General features: G+C 43.5%; 1 protein-coding gene across 7 annotated transcripts in view; it reads right to left on the reverse strand.

The window, feature by feature from the left end:
- MON2 (MON2 regulator of endosome-to-Golgi trafficking) overlaps positions 1-16,755 on the reverse strand; it is a 158,003-nt gene that overhangs the window by 92,891 nt on the left and 48,357 nt on the right. For all 7 annotated transcript variants that reach the window (XR_013347902.1, XM_077833626.1, XM_077833604.1 and 4 more), the window contains 2 exons: positions 9,815-9,939; positions 9,275-9,414 (listed from right to left, as the gene is read on the reverse strand). Coding sequence is in view for 6 of the 7 variants with exons in the window: in XM_077833626.1 (XP_077689752.1) it covers positions 9,275-9,414; positions 9,815-9,939 (265 nt within the window). In the remaining variant the exon portion in view is untranslated. The remainder of the gene's footprint in view (positions 1-9,274; positions 9,415-9,814; positions 9,940-16,755) is intronic.

The following is a 16,755-nucleotide window of genomic DNA, read 5'->3' on the forward strand; positions in this document are numbered from 1 at the left end:
TATTAAGGCCACATGGCAACCTAGCAGACCTCATTACAGGAAACAAATTTCTCTGCTCTGAGTTTGTCAGTGTTTCTACAGATTGGACTTTGTTGCTTGACAGAAGAAGGAAAATTTACTGAATTTACAGCTGGGAGGACTACTTGCCTGAATTCAAAGTATAATAGGTCTCATCTGAGAAAGCTCCCAACTTCATAAATCTGCCTAACTGGAATCAGGAGTTAGCCATTAAAATAAACTTCCTGTTAAGAATGACCCTTACTGCAGAGGTTCGACTGGAATAGTGCTGTAAGAACTGAAATTAGGGTTCTATAACCTTGGACTGCATTTGTACAAGATTTGCTTTTCTTGAACATGTTGAGAACATTATAGTTCACAGACTTATCCTTTTTGCTTGGACACTCAGATACATCCACATTAGAGCCCACCTTGGGGAATTCAAGCTTGTCTAAATGAACACTTCATTCATGGCAAGCTGGGTATAAATCTACTCCACACTGGTGGGCCACGCTTTAAGTGTCCATACACTAAAAGTTCCCTAATGCACTTTGATCTATCCCACTTTGAAATGGGGTAAGATCACAGAGCATTAGGGAACATTTGGTGTTCAGCAGCAGGGTCCCAATGGATACCAAATGTATATAGTGTTCATATAAAGAAGCCTCAAGTTTCACTTGTTTAATGTGGTTGCTAAACCACGGACTTTGCTTCAACCAGAAGGAAAAAAACAACTATTGGTTGACTTGTAGGGTCCACAGGAGTAATAATTGCTTCATCCAAATATCCATTTTGAACTTTTCTGGTGCTAGATGGAGAATTGTTTTTTGCAATAGCAGACCTCCTTTGTGAGGTAGACATATCAGAAGGCCTAATCCTAGGACAACCTAGGCCTGAGATTGATAGCCTTTTCAGTGCCCAGAAAGACCAATTTAAAATGTTTATTAAAGCTAATGTTAAAAAATTATATAATACACAGGTTAAGAAAAGAGTGTACATCTGGGTATAGTGCTTAGATTATCCACAATACAAATTTTATTTTAAAATTCATAAGACACAAAGTGCATAATCAGCAATAACCCAAATTAAGGTGAATAACTAACAATTTAGATATTAGAATCTGAATACTTGGGTACATCACTCAGGAAAAGTTATACAGAGAGCTGATTGTAGAAGGCAAATATAGGAACAAGTGTAGATTGTCCCTCAGTAATTGAGCATTTAGGGTATCTTTCATATCACACTGATCTGAAGTAGACGATGTATGCTTTCACTCACTTTCTGGCATTTCCATGGACTTCTTGAGAGTGGAAATAGGAAAAAACTGTGCCTATGATTTCTGCACAACTCCATAGAGTATCAGCTCTGGACAATGCCCTGTGATCTTATTTTGGCCAAAGCTATTGGTAGCCATCTGCTCCCTAGCTGAAAGAGTCTGTTACACATCAGGACACCAACTCCAGATAGGGCTGCCTGGGAGTCATGCAGATTGCTCTGCCGCAACTGAGGGCACCTGTACCTCATCTCAGCATCCCAGTATGTTCAAGACAACATATTTAAAGTGGTATTCTCTCTTGTACTTCAAAGCCTGCTTCACTTGCCATATAATCTATACATTTCTTTCTAAAGTGTCTGGCAGGAGTGAGGATTGTAAATCTACTTTTCAATTACTCTGATTAGCCTTAACTTTCCATAAAGTTTCCCACTGTAGAACTAAGACAGCTAAGAAGAGGAAGCTACTCACCTTGTGCAATAATGATGCTTCTTCGAGATGTGTCCCTCTATGGGTACGCCTCTAATCAGAGATTTTAGGTAGCAGAGTCTGTTCAGCTTGCATATGTGCTCTCTCCCCCTTGTGGTCTGTCTTGAGGCTATCTAGCACTGTGCCGGTGAACCCCACTCAGTTCCTTCTCTACCACAGAGCTCTATATTGAGAACTCCCAAGAAGAGAGGAGGAGGGCAGGTTGTGGAGCATGCATACGGACATGCATCTGAAAGAACCATTGTTACCGCACAGATGAGTACCTTCCTCTTTTTCTTTGATTAGTATCCCTATTAGTGCTCCACTGTAGGTGACTTCACAGCAGTATCCCCCATGGAGGGCTGGGGCTTCGAAGTGGAGTCTGTTACTACAGATAGTACTGAGGAGCCGAAGATGGCGTCAGAGGCCAAACCTCCAGGTTTCACATAATGTTCTGTGAAAGTGTGGGCAGATGCCCAAGTTGCTGTTCTATAGATTTCCGAAATAGGGACATCTTTAAGGAATGAGACCCGAGGTAGAAATTGACCTCGTGGAGTGCGTATGGACTCCAGACAGAGGCAATAGGTTGTGTCCTTGCTAATGTAGATTAATGCAACCCGTTTTGGATAGTCTTTGAGCCGGTATTGCAGAGCCTTTGGATCTTTCTGTAAACGAAAGGAAGAACTTAGGGAATTTCCTAAAGTCCTCAGTCCTGTCCAAGAAGAATGCTAGTGTTCTTCTAACATCTAGCATAGGCAGAGTTGCCTCCCTATTATGATGTGGGTTTGTTTTTTTTTTTTGGGGGGGGGGGAAGGGCGGGGGAACATGAAGATAGATCGGTTGATTTATATGGAAAGCAGAGGCAACTTTAGGGAGAAACTTGGGATGTTGCCTTAGAGTTACTTTTTCTTTAAAAAAGGCCATGAATAGTGCGTGTGCCATCTGCGGCACTACTTCTCCTATGTGCCTAGCTGAGGTGATGGCAATTAGAAATGCTGTCTTCATGGACAGGTGTAAGAAAGAGCAAGTTGCAACGGGCTCAAAGGGAGGTATAGTCAAAGCTCTGAGAATTAAGTTAAGATCCCAGGTTGGAGCGAGTGGTCTCACATGCAGGAAAAGATTCCAAATACCCTTAAGGAATCTACACGTCAGTGGGTGGGTGAACATAAAGTATCCACCAACACGACAGTGGAAGGCCATTATGGCTGTGATGTATTAAGGGAGCTGAGCAAGAGTTTTGACCATTTGAGGTCTAAAATGTAGTCATTTTTGTAGGTAAGTATGTTGAGTGGTCAACTTTCGGCTGTGCAGCAACACATCTTTCACCTCGTCAGAGCATTCAACCTCCAAGTCTTAGAACCAAGAAGAAGCCAAGCATCGAGGCAGAGGATTGCAGGTTGGGGTGAAGGATCAGCCAGTCGTTTTGAGAGAGTAGGTGAGGAATGGGCCGAAGAGGAACCGGATCTCATCTGTGCCAGGTAAGGGAACCAGACTTGTCTTAACCAGGAGGGGCTCAATCAGAATAATTCACTTTGTCTTGTCAAATTTTCAACAGGACTTTGGCTAGAAGGGGAAATGGGGAAAAGGCATACAAGAAATCTCTGTTCCATGTGAGGATAAGGGCACCTCCCATTGAATGTTTCCCCAGGCCAGCCATGGAGCATTAATGAGGACACTTCTTGTTCTGGTAAGCAGCGAACAAATCAATAAGTCAGGGTTCCCCAAAGGGAGAATATGTCGTGAATCATCTCTGAGTTCAGTTCACATTTGTGGTCATAAGAAAAGTTCCAACATACTGTTGGCAGTCACGTTCTGTATCCCTGGTAGCTATGCAGCTGACATGAGCACATTGTGATGGATGCACTAATTCCAAAGTTTGAGCACTTCTGTGCAGAGGGAGGGAGACCTGGTGACCCACTAGTGATTTATGTAAAACATACAGGTCTGATTGTCCATCACGACCTTTGTGTGGGTGTTCTTGATGAATGGCAGAAAGTATGCACAGGCATTCCTGAGTGCCCTCAGCTCCAAAAGATAGATATGGAGAGCCGCTTCTGTAGAAAATCACTTGCCCTGAACCTTGCAGTTATGTGGTCATGTAGGTGGGCTCTGGAGGCTATTAGGGAGGCATCTGTTGTTAGAGTCAATGTTGGTGGTGGTTGCACAAATGGAACGCCTGCTCAAACATTGGATAGGTCTTTCCACCAGTCCAGGGAGTGCCTTACTGTGGAGGGCACTGATCATTTGGTTAGTCTGTCTCTGTTCAGGGAACGGACAAAACTGGGCCACATCTGAAGACACCTCACAAATAGTCGGGCGTTTGGAGTGATGAAGGTGCATTCTGCCATACGACTCCAACAGCTGCAGGCAGTTCCTGACCCACCTTTGGGGGCTGGCCTGGACTGTCTCTATGAGACTCATGAGGGTGGTAAGTCTGTGCTGCGTTGTTTGGTGGCAATAAACTCCAGTTGATGTACAGGAGTCAGTATTGATTTCTGTAGGTTGAGTTACAGGCCTACCTGCGCAAATGCATGCATCGTCGTCTGGGTGGCTCATACTGCATCCTCAAATAAGGGAGCCCTGAAGTCATCCTGATACAGGTAGATAACAATACCCAGTGTTCACAAGAGAGGCAGTACGATGGAGAGAACCTTGGAGAATACCCTGGGTGCAGACAAGAGGCCGAAGGGGAGCACTCTGTACTGATAATGGTCCTGTCCAAAGGTAAACCGTAGGACTCTCCTGTGCAAGAAGTATACTGAGATGTGGAAGTAGGCATCTTGTAGGTAGAGCGCAGAAAACCAATATCCTTGCTCTAGAACTAGAATAATGGCTGCTAGGGTGAACCTGAACATCTTGAACTTCTGTACCTTTGGGTATTTGTTTAGTGCCCTTAGATCTAGAATGGGCCTCCAACCTCCCTTCACCTTGGGGATCAGGAAATAACAGGAATAAAACCCCTTGCCTCTGAGTTGCATTGGAACTGGTTCAGTGGCATAGCATAACAGATTCTCTACTTCCTGGTGAAGTAAATGTTCTCTTGAGAATAGCCCCCCAAAGAGGGACGGAGAATGGGGATGGGACATGAATTGAATGGTGTAACCATTCGAAATAATCTCCAAGACACATCTGTCAGAGGTGATACTCTCCCAGTTGTTATGAAAGAGGACCAGGTGACTTCCAGAGGGACATGACAGGTGTGTAGAAGGCAGCTGACGTTGCAAGGAGTAGCTGTCAAAAGCGTTTGGCGGAGGGGGCGTGAGAGAACACTGATTGGGGTGCTGACTGCTTCCGCTTTTGTACTCTAGGCCTTTTGTGCTGTGCTTTGTAATAGGGCTGTGATGCAGGTACTGAGACGGTCATGACCTGTGCTGCGGTTGAGAGCTGTATCCTCTTTTGCCCCTCAGTGAAGATTTCCAGGGAACGTAACGTAGCCCAGGAATCCTTCAGGATGTGGACAGAGGAGTCCGTTTTATCTGCAAACTGCTTGGGTCCTTCAAATGGGAGATCTTCCACCATTGTCTACAGCTCCTTGAGCAATCCTGAAAGGTGTAACCAGGAAGCCTACCTCCAGGGCCATCCTTAGGATTTATGGGGTCCTATGCAGTATTATTAAACTGGTGTCCCTAAGCCTGACAGCAGCCGGAGCTTGCATGTGTATTTTAGATAAGGGTTGTCTTTTGAAGGATTTATTTAAAAAACTGTATCTCTGAAGATCCAAGCATTTAAGGCTAAAGATGAATACTCAGATTGTGCACCTAAAAATCTATGTAAGGATTTTTTAGAGGTGTGATTTTATCATCTTCAGCAACACACTAATGAAATATTTTTAAAGCAAATTTTAAACTAAGGTTCTGTAGACTAACATGTTCTGAGTAAATATTACAGTAATGCACAACTTTTTTGTCAATAAATTCAGAAGCTGACAATATACTGGGGGTTGGCAAATGCCTGTTAAATGGCTTCATTACCACTTGAACGGCTCTTTAACAGTTTCAGTGTTGTGCTAATAGGTCTGGAAGGCTTTTTCACTTTTAAGTACAAGATCCCCTCTGGAGGAAGACTCATCAGGCTGCAGCAGCCAACTGTGGTGGGAGCCTGCAGGAAGAGTCAGAACAGGGATAGGAAGAAGCGGAAGGGTGGACACTAAGACCCGGGGTGCCCCAAATTTTCGGGTGCCCCACGCAGCCGCATATGCCTGCCTCATTACCACCACTGTGGCCACTGTATTGGCTGCATCCATTGCTGTCTGTAGTGCAATTCTCGCTACTAACTGGCCCTCTCTCACAATGGCCTGAAACTGCTCCTTTTGCACCTCTGGCAGATGTTCCACACACTCACTGAGTTTTTCATAAATAATAAAATCATATTTGGCCGTGACAGCTTGGTAGTTCGTGACTCTAAACTGCCACGTATCTGACGAACATGCCTTTTCCCCCCCAAAGAGATATAACCTGATCCAAACCCGATCGTAAGGGGTCAACTTAGCATGATGTTATTTGCCATGTGCATTAAGCACATCCACTACAATCAAGTTGGGTTGTGGATGCTGAAACAAAAAGTCTGCCTCTTTGGCAGGGATGTAGTTCTTGTCAGCTGTGTTGCAGGTTGGTGAGATGGAGGCTGGTTACTGCCAGATGACTTTGGCAGGATTTAGAATCACCTCATTAATTGGGAGGGCAACACTGGATGAGGAGGTAGTGTGGAAAATATCCACTAGTTGTCTTACCTCCCATAGCACTCATCCACCACCCTCTTGGTAAGAATCTGAAAGTTCTTAAAATCATCAGTTAGTAATGGGTGGGAGGGCATTTCAGCCTCATCTGGTGAAGATGAGAAGTTTGCTGGAGGGTACCTTCCCCTTCAAGACTTTCCTCCTGTTCTTCCAAAGCTTCCTTCTCCCCTGGCTTAGGGGCTCTGGACAATGACGCTGTAGGAGACTGTCTCGCAGATTCTCTGAGAGACTAAATGCCTGCGAAGTATAGGATCTGTACGTTGCTCAAGGATCCCAATATGGGCATGGGGGAGGAGATGTAGGGGAGGGGTGACCAAGGAGGACCGTACCATGATTGCTAGACGGAACTGAGGAGGTCCCTTGTATTGTGACAGCGGGCCACAGTGACAGGCCAGGGAAACTACATCCTCCTGGTCATTGTCAGACTCTTCACTGGGTACGCAGGGAAGAATGCAGAAGAGATGTTCTTTCCTCTTCTTCCTCCTTTTTTTTTTTAAACTGAAAAGTTGGAATATCTTCTAGACATCCCTGACAGAAGAAAAGCCCCCCAAAAAGGAGAAAATGTAAACCAAAGGTCTTTTTCTTCTTTTATTGTAACCCAACAGGGTAACGAAACACTAACTATTAAGAAGAACAAAAGAATCAAAACCAACAACTATTACTTATGCTAATGATGCAGAGAATGAATTGACAACTGCTCACTCCATTCAAGGCCAAAGGTGGTCAAGAAGGAACTGAGGTGTGTTCGTAGCCTTGAGGCAGATCACCAGGGAGGGACAGCGAATGTGCAGCTGAATGGACACTGCTACCTAAAATCTCAGATTAGAGGTGAAGGGGCGCAGATACACCTACAGGGGAGCACCCATAGGGACACTACTCGAAGAAGAATTTATTTACCTGACCAACTGATCTCAATGACGAAAGCCCCATAACATACCTTATGAAACAGATGTGTGTCCCACTATCTTTTTCAGGGACAAGACCTTTGGCCATGGGGTTTTTAGGTTGAGAGGGACCATACCTGCAACACTGTCCACCCATGTTAATACTGCTCATGAAAGCATGTGGAGGGCATCAAATGACTCTTCTTAATTTTGTTTTATTTTTTAGTTACTTTTGTTGTTGCAGGTTGATGCCATCTGAGAGCTTTCATGCCCAGAAGAAGGGGTGGAGGTGATGCTTGCCCAGACTCAGTAATCTGCTTGAAAGTGGAGGTTTTTTTGTTTTGTTTTTTTAAATGTATATTTTATATGATCCCCTAACTCTGATTTGCACAACTGGCTTTCTCCTTTCCTGAACAGGAAGTGGGGTGAGGTAGGGTGGGGTGTGTATACCCAGAGGAACCAGCACAGATGTTTGGCTTGGTCTTTTCTGCATAGATCTGCAATGCTTAACCTCCATGAAGGTGAGAAAGTGAACCAAGCACTGTTCATCCTACTGCACGCTGTAAAACTGAGTAGGTGAACCAGATACTGAGGATTATCCACCCTGCTGTACTCTATGAAGGTGAGCAGGTGAACTGTGAGCTATTTTTGTTTATGTATATACCCTTTGGAAATTTGTCCCCTATAATCCTGCTTCTGATGGGGGAGTGAAATTGAGTTTAGACATTGTTCAAATTGGCTAGCAATCTCTTCGCTCTCAAAGAGGTGGGATTTACTGTCTTCCCTCCCCAGCAGAGGGCCTCTTTTATTGGGTTTCTTAGATAAGATATTTCTCAGAAACTGTTTGCCACATGTGCCAGATAAGTTTATGCTTCCCCTGAAGGTCTCAGTGTAGCAGCTGAGTAAAGATCCCTAGGGGGAGGAGGATCCTATTATAAAGGTCACAGCAAGGAGAGGGAGTAGGATCCAAAGGCCCCTTATTGAACTCTCTGGTACCCGCTGCCTTTCATCTGAAACCCAAGGTGTGCTGAGGGAGTAGTAGTGACTGAGCTCCACAGTGAGAAGCATAGCTGCTGGTGCAGACTCCAGGGACTTAAGTGTGATTTACCATCTGGTGCCACACTCATCCATTGCCACTCCCCTCTTGGAGAGTGAAGTGGGGGAGTTACTTGCCCCCAAAGCAATCTATTCCAAATCCTGCCTGTCTGCCTCCTTTCATGCCTGAGAGAGGGAGGCAGAGACAACCCTGCCTGGACTAAGCCAAGGAGGGAAAAACTGCACTCTGCCCACAGAGAAGGCCAAGCTCATCACCAAGACCTTTCCCTTTTGCCTTTCTAGGCCCAGATCTCTCCCTAAAGGCCACGGAGGCATCAGCTGCTGCAAACAACTCAGAAGGAGAAGCAAAGCAGAGAGGAAAGGTCTCCCCAAAGGCAAAAGTCTTCCCAGGACACAGCTGGGAATCTGACAATCATTGGGCCAAACTTCTGACAGTCAGAAATTTGAACTGCAGTTTGCAATTTCCCTTAGAAAAACTCTGTAGCAGGATGGGGTCTGGCTGACACAAGGGAGGCAGCTAAAACTGCAGTGAACTTCAGGTGTCAGGGCATCCCCCTGCTGCCAGAGACCGAAAGGTCTGGTTCTGCCGCCAAGCTGCAAGTAGTCTGAAGTACCCATTGCAACAAATCATCAGACCATAGCACTATGAAAAATAAAGGCATATTGACAATACAGTCTGGACAAACTTGCACAGCTCTACCCTTCTCTTGGCTCAAGCTAGTTTCTCACTTTCACGAGCGCTAAATTTATACTGAGAATTGTATCAAATAAGTAAACCTCAGATTTTCACAAATATATTGTTGACTATTATAAGAAATTATTAGGAAATTACTTGAAATAAAAAATACAAAAAGCTTTTACCAGTTTGGTTTACTGTCGTTGAAGTGTTTCCTGTGCTTGGTACAAGAAAAAGCGACTGGATGAATGATCCCAGTGCATTTACTATGTCACGGAAAACCTTGGTAGAATGCTGTTTCATATCATAGGATTGACAAAAGGACCTGTAAAGTGTTTTAAAACATTTCTGAGCATGTAGTCAACAAATTAAAAAGTAAAAACTACATTTTTAAAGCCAGCTATTTAAATGAATATGCATGTATAGTATGGTTAAATGCTTCCTTATTCTGGCTGGACTATTTATAGGCTGAGCTGATAAAAATCTTTAAATTCTGGAACAAATATTTAAGTTTCAAGGCATTAAACCAAACAAGTTTGTTAATAATGGCTCAGTGCTCAATGGACAATAAATATTCCCTTGCACTTCAACAAACACTCCATCTTGCAGATTATATTGGTTTCAAGTCCCTAAATGCTTAGCAAAAAGAAATTGGGTTTTTTTTTGCTACAGATAAATATGATCTCTTCATTTAATACATAAAGCGAAATATGGCATAATCGTACCTTAATAGTTGGGGCTGCACACAAAGCCTGTGGATAGATTCCACTGCAACAGCTCTTAGCCATTGTGGTTTGTCTGCATCCAGAAACTTCACTAGCAGTGACAGGAAAATCTCACATTCTGTTACCTAAAGAAACAGGTTTCAGAGTAACAGCCCTGTTAGTCTGTATTCGCAAAAAGAAAAGGAGTACTTGTGGCACCTTAGAGACTAACCAATTTATTTGAGCATAAGCTTTCGTGAGCTACATGCATCCGATGAAGTGAGCTGTAGCTCATGAAAGCTTATGCTCAAATAAATTGGTTAGTCTCTAAGGTGCCACGAGTACTCCTTTTCTTTTTTCTAAAGAAACAGGTTATAGTCATAAAAAGAAAAAAAACACGATGTGTCGTCTCAGCCCTAAGCATCTATTATATCAGCAAGTGCCACTATCCCTGGCACATACAGGGTCATTCTGCTTGGCATAGGGTTTATAATTCCTGTAAACAATAAGAAAAAAAATACTTTCCCTGCAAAAAAAATAGATACCAATGATCACAGGAGTGCTGGCGTGTCAAGCACATACTGTACATCCAAAGACTTTAAAAGGAGTTAAATTCCTTACAGCCATTTCTAAACAAAGTTTTAAAGAATACTATAGAACAAGTCCCTGTTAGTTTGGCTTATTTAAAGGCTGGAGAGGTCAACAGCAACTGAAAGTTAATCACTTTCGTGAAAGAACAGAGTTTTATAGCACAAATAGCTTTAACAGACATCTGAGTTCTTTTGCTTCTAGCCAGTTTGAAGAGTACAAGTCAGAAACCCTCTCACTGAACTATTAACACTGAAGTAAGAAACAACTGTTCTCAACCCAAAATGTGTGAAATTGGTGCAAGAAGGATCCCAAACAGCTTTAACTGAATTAAGAATCAAGATAAAATAGCTATCCAAGACCTTTAACGTAAAGAAAAAAAACACGCATGGGAAGATGGTTGTCAATCCAAACTCTGATGTTTCATTTCTATCCATGCTTGAAAAATGTAGGTGGGAAAAAGATGGTTATAGTTACCTCATGTCTCACAACTACTGGTTAAAAATAAAAGGAACAAGCAAGTGAGAACAAACTGGAGCACACCATCTTTTTCTCCCAATCTGAAGCCCTGTTCCTATAGATCATATCTGCAAATTAAGGTACTTATCTCTCATTAGATATGTCAAATGTCAGACATTGATTGGCAGGAAATATTTTACACATGTACACTCAATCTCTGAAATTAAATGTCACAGGAAAACATTCAGACAAATAGTTTAGTGGAATTTAAAAAGGATAAAGACACATATATGAAAAGTGTAAACTAGCAGCACCACAGCAGAAGTTTCGAGGGGTCGGAGGTAAGGGCACTAACCAAGCTCACCCTATAGCCCTTTACAAACCAGGAGTTTGGCAACACAACCCCCAGCAGCCTACCCTCTCTTGAGAGACCATGTGACAGGGGTTGCCAACCTGAGCCAGAGAAGGAGCCAGAATTTACCAATGTCAGCAGCCCCCCATCAGCTTCCTCCTGCCCACTAGCAGTCCCGCCAACCAGCGCCTCCCCCTCCCTCCCTGCACCTCCCGATCAGCTGTTTCATGGCGTGCAGGAGGCTCATGGGAAGGGGGGGAGCGCAAGGTCATGGAAGGCTCAGGGGAGGGGGCAGGAAGGGGTGGGTGGAGTGGGGGCAGGGCCTGTAGCAGAGCCAGGGGTTGAGCAGTGAGCACCCCCCTGCACATTGGAAAGTTGGTGCCTATAGCTCCAGCCCTGGAGTCAGTCTATATACAAGGAGCCACATATTTCAGAGTAGCAGCCGTGTTAGTCTGTATTCGCAAAAAGAAAAGGAGTACTTGTGGCACCTTAGAGACTAACCAATTTATTTGAGCATGAGCTTTCGTGAGCTACAGCTAAGTGAGCTGTAGCTCACGAAAGCTCATGCTCAAATAAATTGGTTAGTCTCTAAGGTGCCACAAGTACTCCTTTTCTTTTTAAGGAGCCACATATTAACTTTTGAAGAGCCACATGTGGCTCCGGAGCCACAGGTTGGCCACCCCTGCCATGTGGGATGAAACCTTTCATGGAATTTTCAAGGGGCAGGAGATCTTTAAGACCACCCCCAACATCCTCTAGAAAGAGAGAATCAGCAGCAGCAATCAATGTTAGCAGCACCAAGAGGTGTGTGCGTGTGTGGCAGCTGGAAACTGCCTGAATAGACAGACTCAAGCTAACTGCGCTTAAGCTAGCGCACTAAACATAGTAACGTTGATATTGCAGGATGGGCAGCAGCTGAGGTTAACTACCCAAGCTGCAACATCACACAAGTATTTTAGTGCACTAGTTCAAGCAGAGCTAGCACAAGTCTGTTTACTCAGTCCCAGAAATCCTGACTATGTTAGCAGTTCTTGACTCCTGTTTGGTGGGGTTGGGAGACTCACTGTTAGGTGGGAGAGTGTGGGAATGGGGAGTAGCTCAGTAATTAGCAGATTCTGCAGTAATGGGCACGCTCCAGAGCACCTTCGCAGACTGGACTTAGTGATAATCAGAGCATACAACTCTGTAACTGAGCATTGGACTTTACACTATCTTGCACCAAACACCTGACAAGATCTTTCTCTGCTCCTTGGACAGTAGCTGAAACAGTAAGAATTCTTTCAGTCCTGCAGCCTTCTAGCCTCATAAGAAACAGGAACCCCATGAGGCAGGGCTTATGCAGAAGACCCTTCATTGCCTTTTATGATGAGATTACTGGTTCTGTGGATGAAGGGAAAGCAGTGGACGTATTGTTTCTTGACTTTAGCAAAGCTTTTGACACGGTCTCCCACAGTATTCTTGTCAGCAAGTTAAGGAAGTATGGGCTGGATGAATGCACTATAAGGTGGGTAGAAAGCTGGCTAGATTGTCGGGCTCAACGGGTAGTGATCAATGGCTCCATGTCTAGTTGGCAGCCGGTATCAAGTGGAGTGCCCCAAGGGTCGGTCCTGGGGCCGGTTTTGTTCAATATCTTCATAAATGATCTGGAGGATGGTGTGGATTGCACTCTCAGCAAATTTGCGGATGATACTAAACTGGGAGGAGTGGTAGATACGCTGGAGGGCACGGATAGGATACAGAAGGACCTAGACAAATTGGAGGATTGGGCCAAAAGAAATCTGATGAGGTTCAATAAAGATAAGTGCAGGGTCCTGCACTTAGGATGGAAGAATCCAATGCACCACTACAGACTAGGGACCGAATGGCTAGGCAGCAGTTCTGCGGAAAAGGACCTAGGGTGACAGTGGACGAGAAGCTGGATATTAGTCAGCAGTGTGCCCTTGTTGCCAAGAAGGCCAATGGCATTTTGGGATATATAAGTAGGGGCATAGCGAGCAGATCGAGGGACGTGATCGTTCCCCTCTATTCGACATTGGTGAGGCCTCATCTGGAGTACTGTGTCCAGTTTTGGGCCCCACACTACAAGAAGGATGTGGATAAATTGGAGAGAGTCCAGCGAAGGGCAACAAAAATGATTAGGGGTCTAGAACACATGACTTATGAGGAGAGGCTGAGGGAGCTGGGATTGTTTAGCCTGCAGAAGAGAAGAATGAGGGGGGATTTGATAGCTGCTTTCAACTACCTGAAAGGGGGTTCCAAAGAGGATGGCTCTAGACTGTTCTCAATGGTAGCAGATGACAGAACGAGGAGTAATGGTCTCAAGTTGCAGTGGGGGAGGTTTAGATTGGATATTAGGAAAAACTTTTTCACTAAGAGGGTGGTGAAACACTGGAATGCGTTACCTAGGGAGGTGGTAGAATCTCCTTCCTTAGAGGTTTTTAAGGTCAGGCTTGACAAAGCCCTGGCTGGGATGATTTAACTGGGAATTGGTCCTGCTTCGAGCAGGGGGTTGGACTAGATGACCTTCAGGGGTCCCTTCCAACCCTGATATTCTATGAAGGGAACTGTGGAGACTTAAAAACAAACAAAAATACTAATAATTGTATGGACAGAGGAATTTGGGAATAATCTATTCAGAAGGGGAAAAACAAATATGATAAAATATCATACTAGGCAGTGATCCCAGGGTTATTTTCTTGTAGGATGAAAGGACTGTTTGATAGAAAAATAATTTTAAAGCCTTCAGATGACTTTGAACCATCAAATTGTGCACACTGAAAGCCTATGTAATTGTGTAAATGTATTTCCATTATCCTGCCTTCTGCAATATGCACATCTTCCTACATCGTGCTTTAAATCAGTAACTTCTTTGGGGGGCAGGGACCACATCTACCCACGCCTTTATATAGTGTCTAGCACAACAGGGCCTTGCTGATCCCAATTAGTGCCTTTGTGTGCTATAGTAATAAAATAAGTAATTGATAACAAGCTTCATACTTCAGGGTATAAGCTAACCAAACCTACTGTGACTGCACCGTACTTCTTGCTCTCCCATGACAATTTTTAGGAAAAAAAAATGGCAGGAAACATTCATCGGGGAGTTTCACCTTCCTCTGAAGTCTCAGGTATACGCCAGAGCTAGAGAAGCAATTTCACGCTGAAGTGGACCGATGGTTCCTAACTGTTCACAGACCAGTGAACAGAATCTTTTTCCGTTTATTAGATAACTGTCAGTCTCAAAAGATTAATGTGGTGTAAGCACCAAAGCAGGTCAGTTGCTATGTATCATGCTGCAGCATTGTGAGTGGCTAAAAACTCCAATTCTCGAATGACAGTCCTTGTCACGGATGGTGCAGGTATAAGGCGCAGAGCCAGAAAATGAAACCAGCATGCTTGGTGCTCAAGACCTGCTGCGCTTTCCTCTTTGCTCTCTTCACTTTCCCTCTCAACCACCTCCCATTAACCTCTTTGACTCCATGATGCAGAGCAGCACTCCGGTGTAACCTGTTGCTAGCTATCTCTTCTCAGCTTGCAGTGTCAATGTTGAAAGTTTTCAAATCCCGCTTGCAAATGTCCTTGACCCCAAGCCTAGGTCATCCCAGTCGTCTTGGAGCATCCACAAGTTCTCCATAAAGAAGGTCCTTTGGAATGCATCCATCACTCATCCACTATAGAGGGCAAAGCCTATGAAGACATCTGTGTTTAAGAATGTTAAGATGTTGCAACAGAACATTAGAATTTGGATGCTAGTGAGTTTTTGACTGCAAAACCCACAACGTGGTCATGGCAGTCTTGTTTGTTTTTTCTTTGCCAAAAAAGCAGTAATGCATGTCGTGTAGAGAGTCTGTGCCAAAAAGAGTGGCCACATAAAAGTCAAACTTCTCCAGCTTTCAATCCACGACCGCAGACTTTCTAAGGTCATTGACCTCCTTTAGGCCATTTGACATACCAGTGCACATTGTCCTGATACTCCAATAAGAGAGTTTGAAGAGGGCGACCATCACACCCAAACCTTTGGCGTGTAGGCCTAAGCATCAAAAATAGAGAGGCAGATGCTTGCTTTAGAACCAAAGCCTGTCCTCTCAGCAGTAATGACTCAACCAAAAGCCTTGGGGACCAAAATGTCTAGAAGCCAGCACAGATGCTGGGGAGATGCCAGAAGACAGAGCTAAGTTACAGTAACACCTGCCTGTTTTCTCCACTGCATATTGGGTTCAGAGTTTCCTCCTCTAGCTTTTGTTCGACCAAGAACGGGCTGCAAGGCAGCAGAACCAGATGGATATTACTTTTTTATGGATACTCTTTTTCATTCCAGTGATTATCTAGCATATCCCCACTACTCAGTGAGACGTGGAATTTCTGGTTTAGTCACTGGGAACTCAGTCCATGGCAGATTGAATTGGTTTGTGTGGTACCCAAAGAAGGCCACATTTGCCTGCCTTGCCCTCCCCCCTACATTATATACAGAAGTGAAAATATGTGGGGATATTTTTTTAAAAGGGAATTTAATCTCCTACCTTTCATAAACATTAACAGGTTTAGCATAGGCAATGGCAATACCAGAACCAGCTTCCTTTCATTGCTCCATCAACATGCTTTAAAATCTGACCCATCTACTAGCCATTAGATGATGACTCCATTTCCATGGAAATTAAATTCTTGAAATCTAAGAGTTAACAAGGGTTTTAGATTTGTGTGCTTTTACACAACATGGGCACCTGCCATGAAGAACAGGGCTGTGCCAGCTAAGTTCCATTAGAAAGGGATTCCTCTCTCCCTTCTACTCATATACCTGTATTTTCATTTAGACCTCTGCATACAGCTTCAGAGCTCTCACATAATACTGAATATTTATTCTTTGCACTTTTCTTTAATAAAGAACTACAAATTCAAAAGTATACAACATAAGCTGACTCAGCTACATGTATGTATTACATTTGTGGCCCATTTTTCATGTAAATTTTTTCCTCACCATTAACTTCTTAAGTGGCTATTTTATCCCAGCTCTTAAATTAGTTAAAACCCTTTGTAAATACATACATATTTCAATTATTAACTCTTTATGAATGATTCCTAAATCTCTCTTCATCTCTGAGCCTACATTCATTTTACCTATATTTTCAAATGAGGAATGAGACCAAGCAATTAAAAAAATATCAGATCGCAAAAGACTAAAATAATTCAAGTACTAGGTATTTCAAATTTTAGGTACAGGTGTCTCAAGCTTCTCAACTATCCTTTTTTTCCCCCAACAAAATTTAAAAGGAAAAATATCACAGGAGTTAGGACTACCAGAAAACATTGAAGAACCTAGCAGTCAGCCTCATATTTCAAGAGTTAATATTTTTCTCCAGGATTTCTATTTCACAATGGAGTATGAAATCTTTAACAACTCCAGGGTAAGGGACTTTGTACTCTCACCCTGATCTTGTAAGTCCTTTACCTTATCCAATTTTTTGCAAAATCTTCATAAACATAAGGTGCTAATAAATCAAAGGATTTAAATAAACTGAAGCATGAGTCAAGTGTCAGAACTGCAGAAAGAAAAACATCAAGAGTTAGG

The sequence above is a fragment of the Eretmochelys imbricata genome, chromosome 1, assembly GCF_965152235.1.
Source record: "Eretmochelys imbricata isolate rEreImb1 chromosome 1, rEreImb1.hap1, whole genome shotgun sequence".
NCBI classification, from domain to species: Eukaryota; Metazoa; Chordata; order Testudines; family Cheloniidae; genus Eretmochelys; species Eretmochelys imbricata.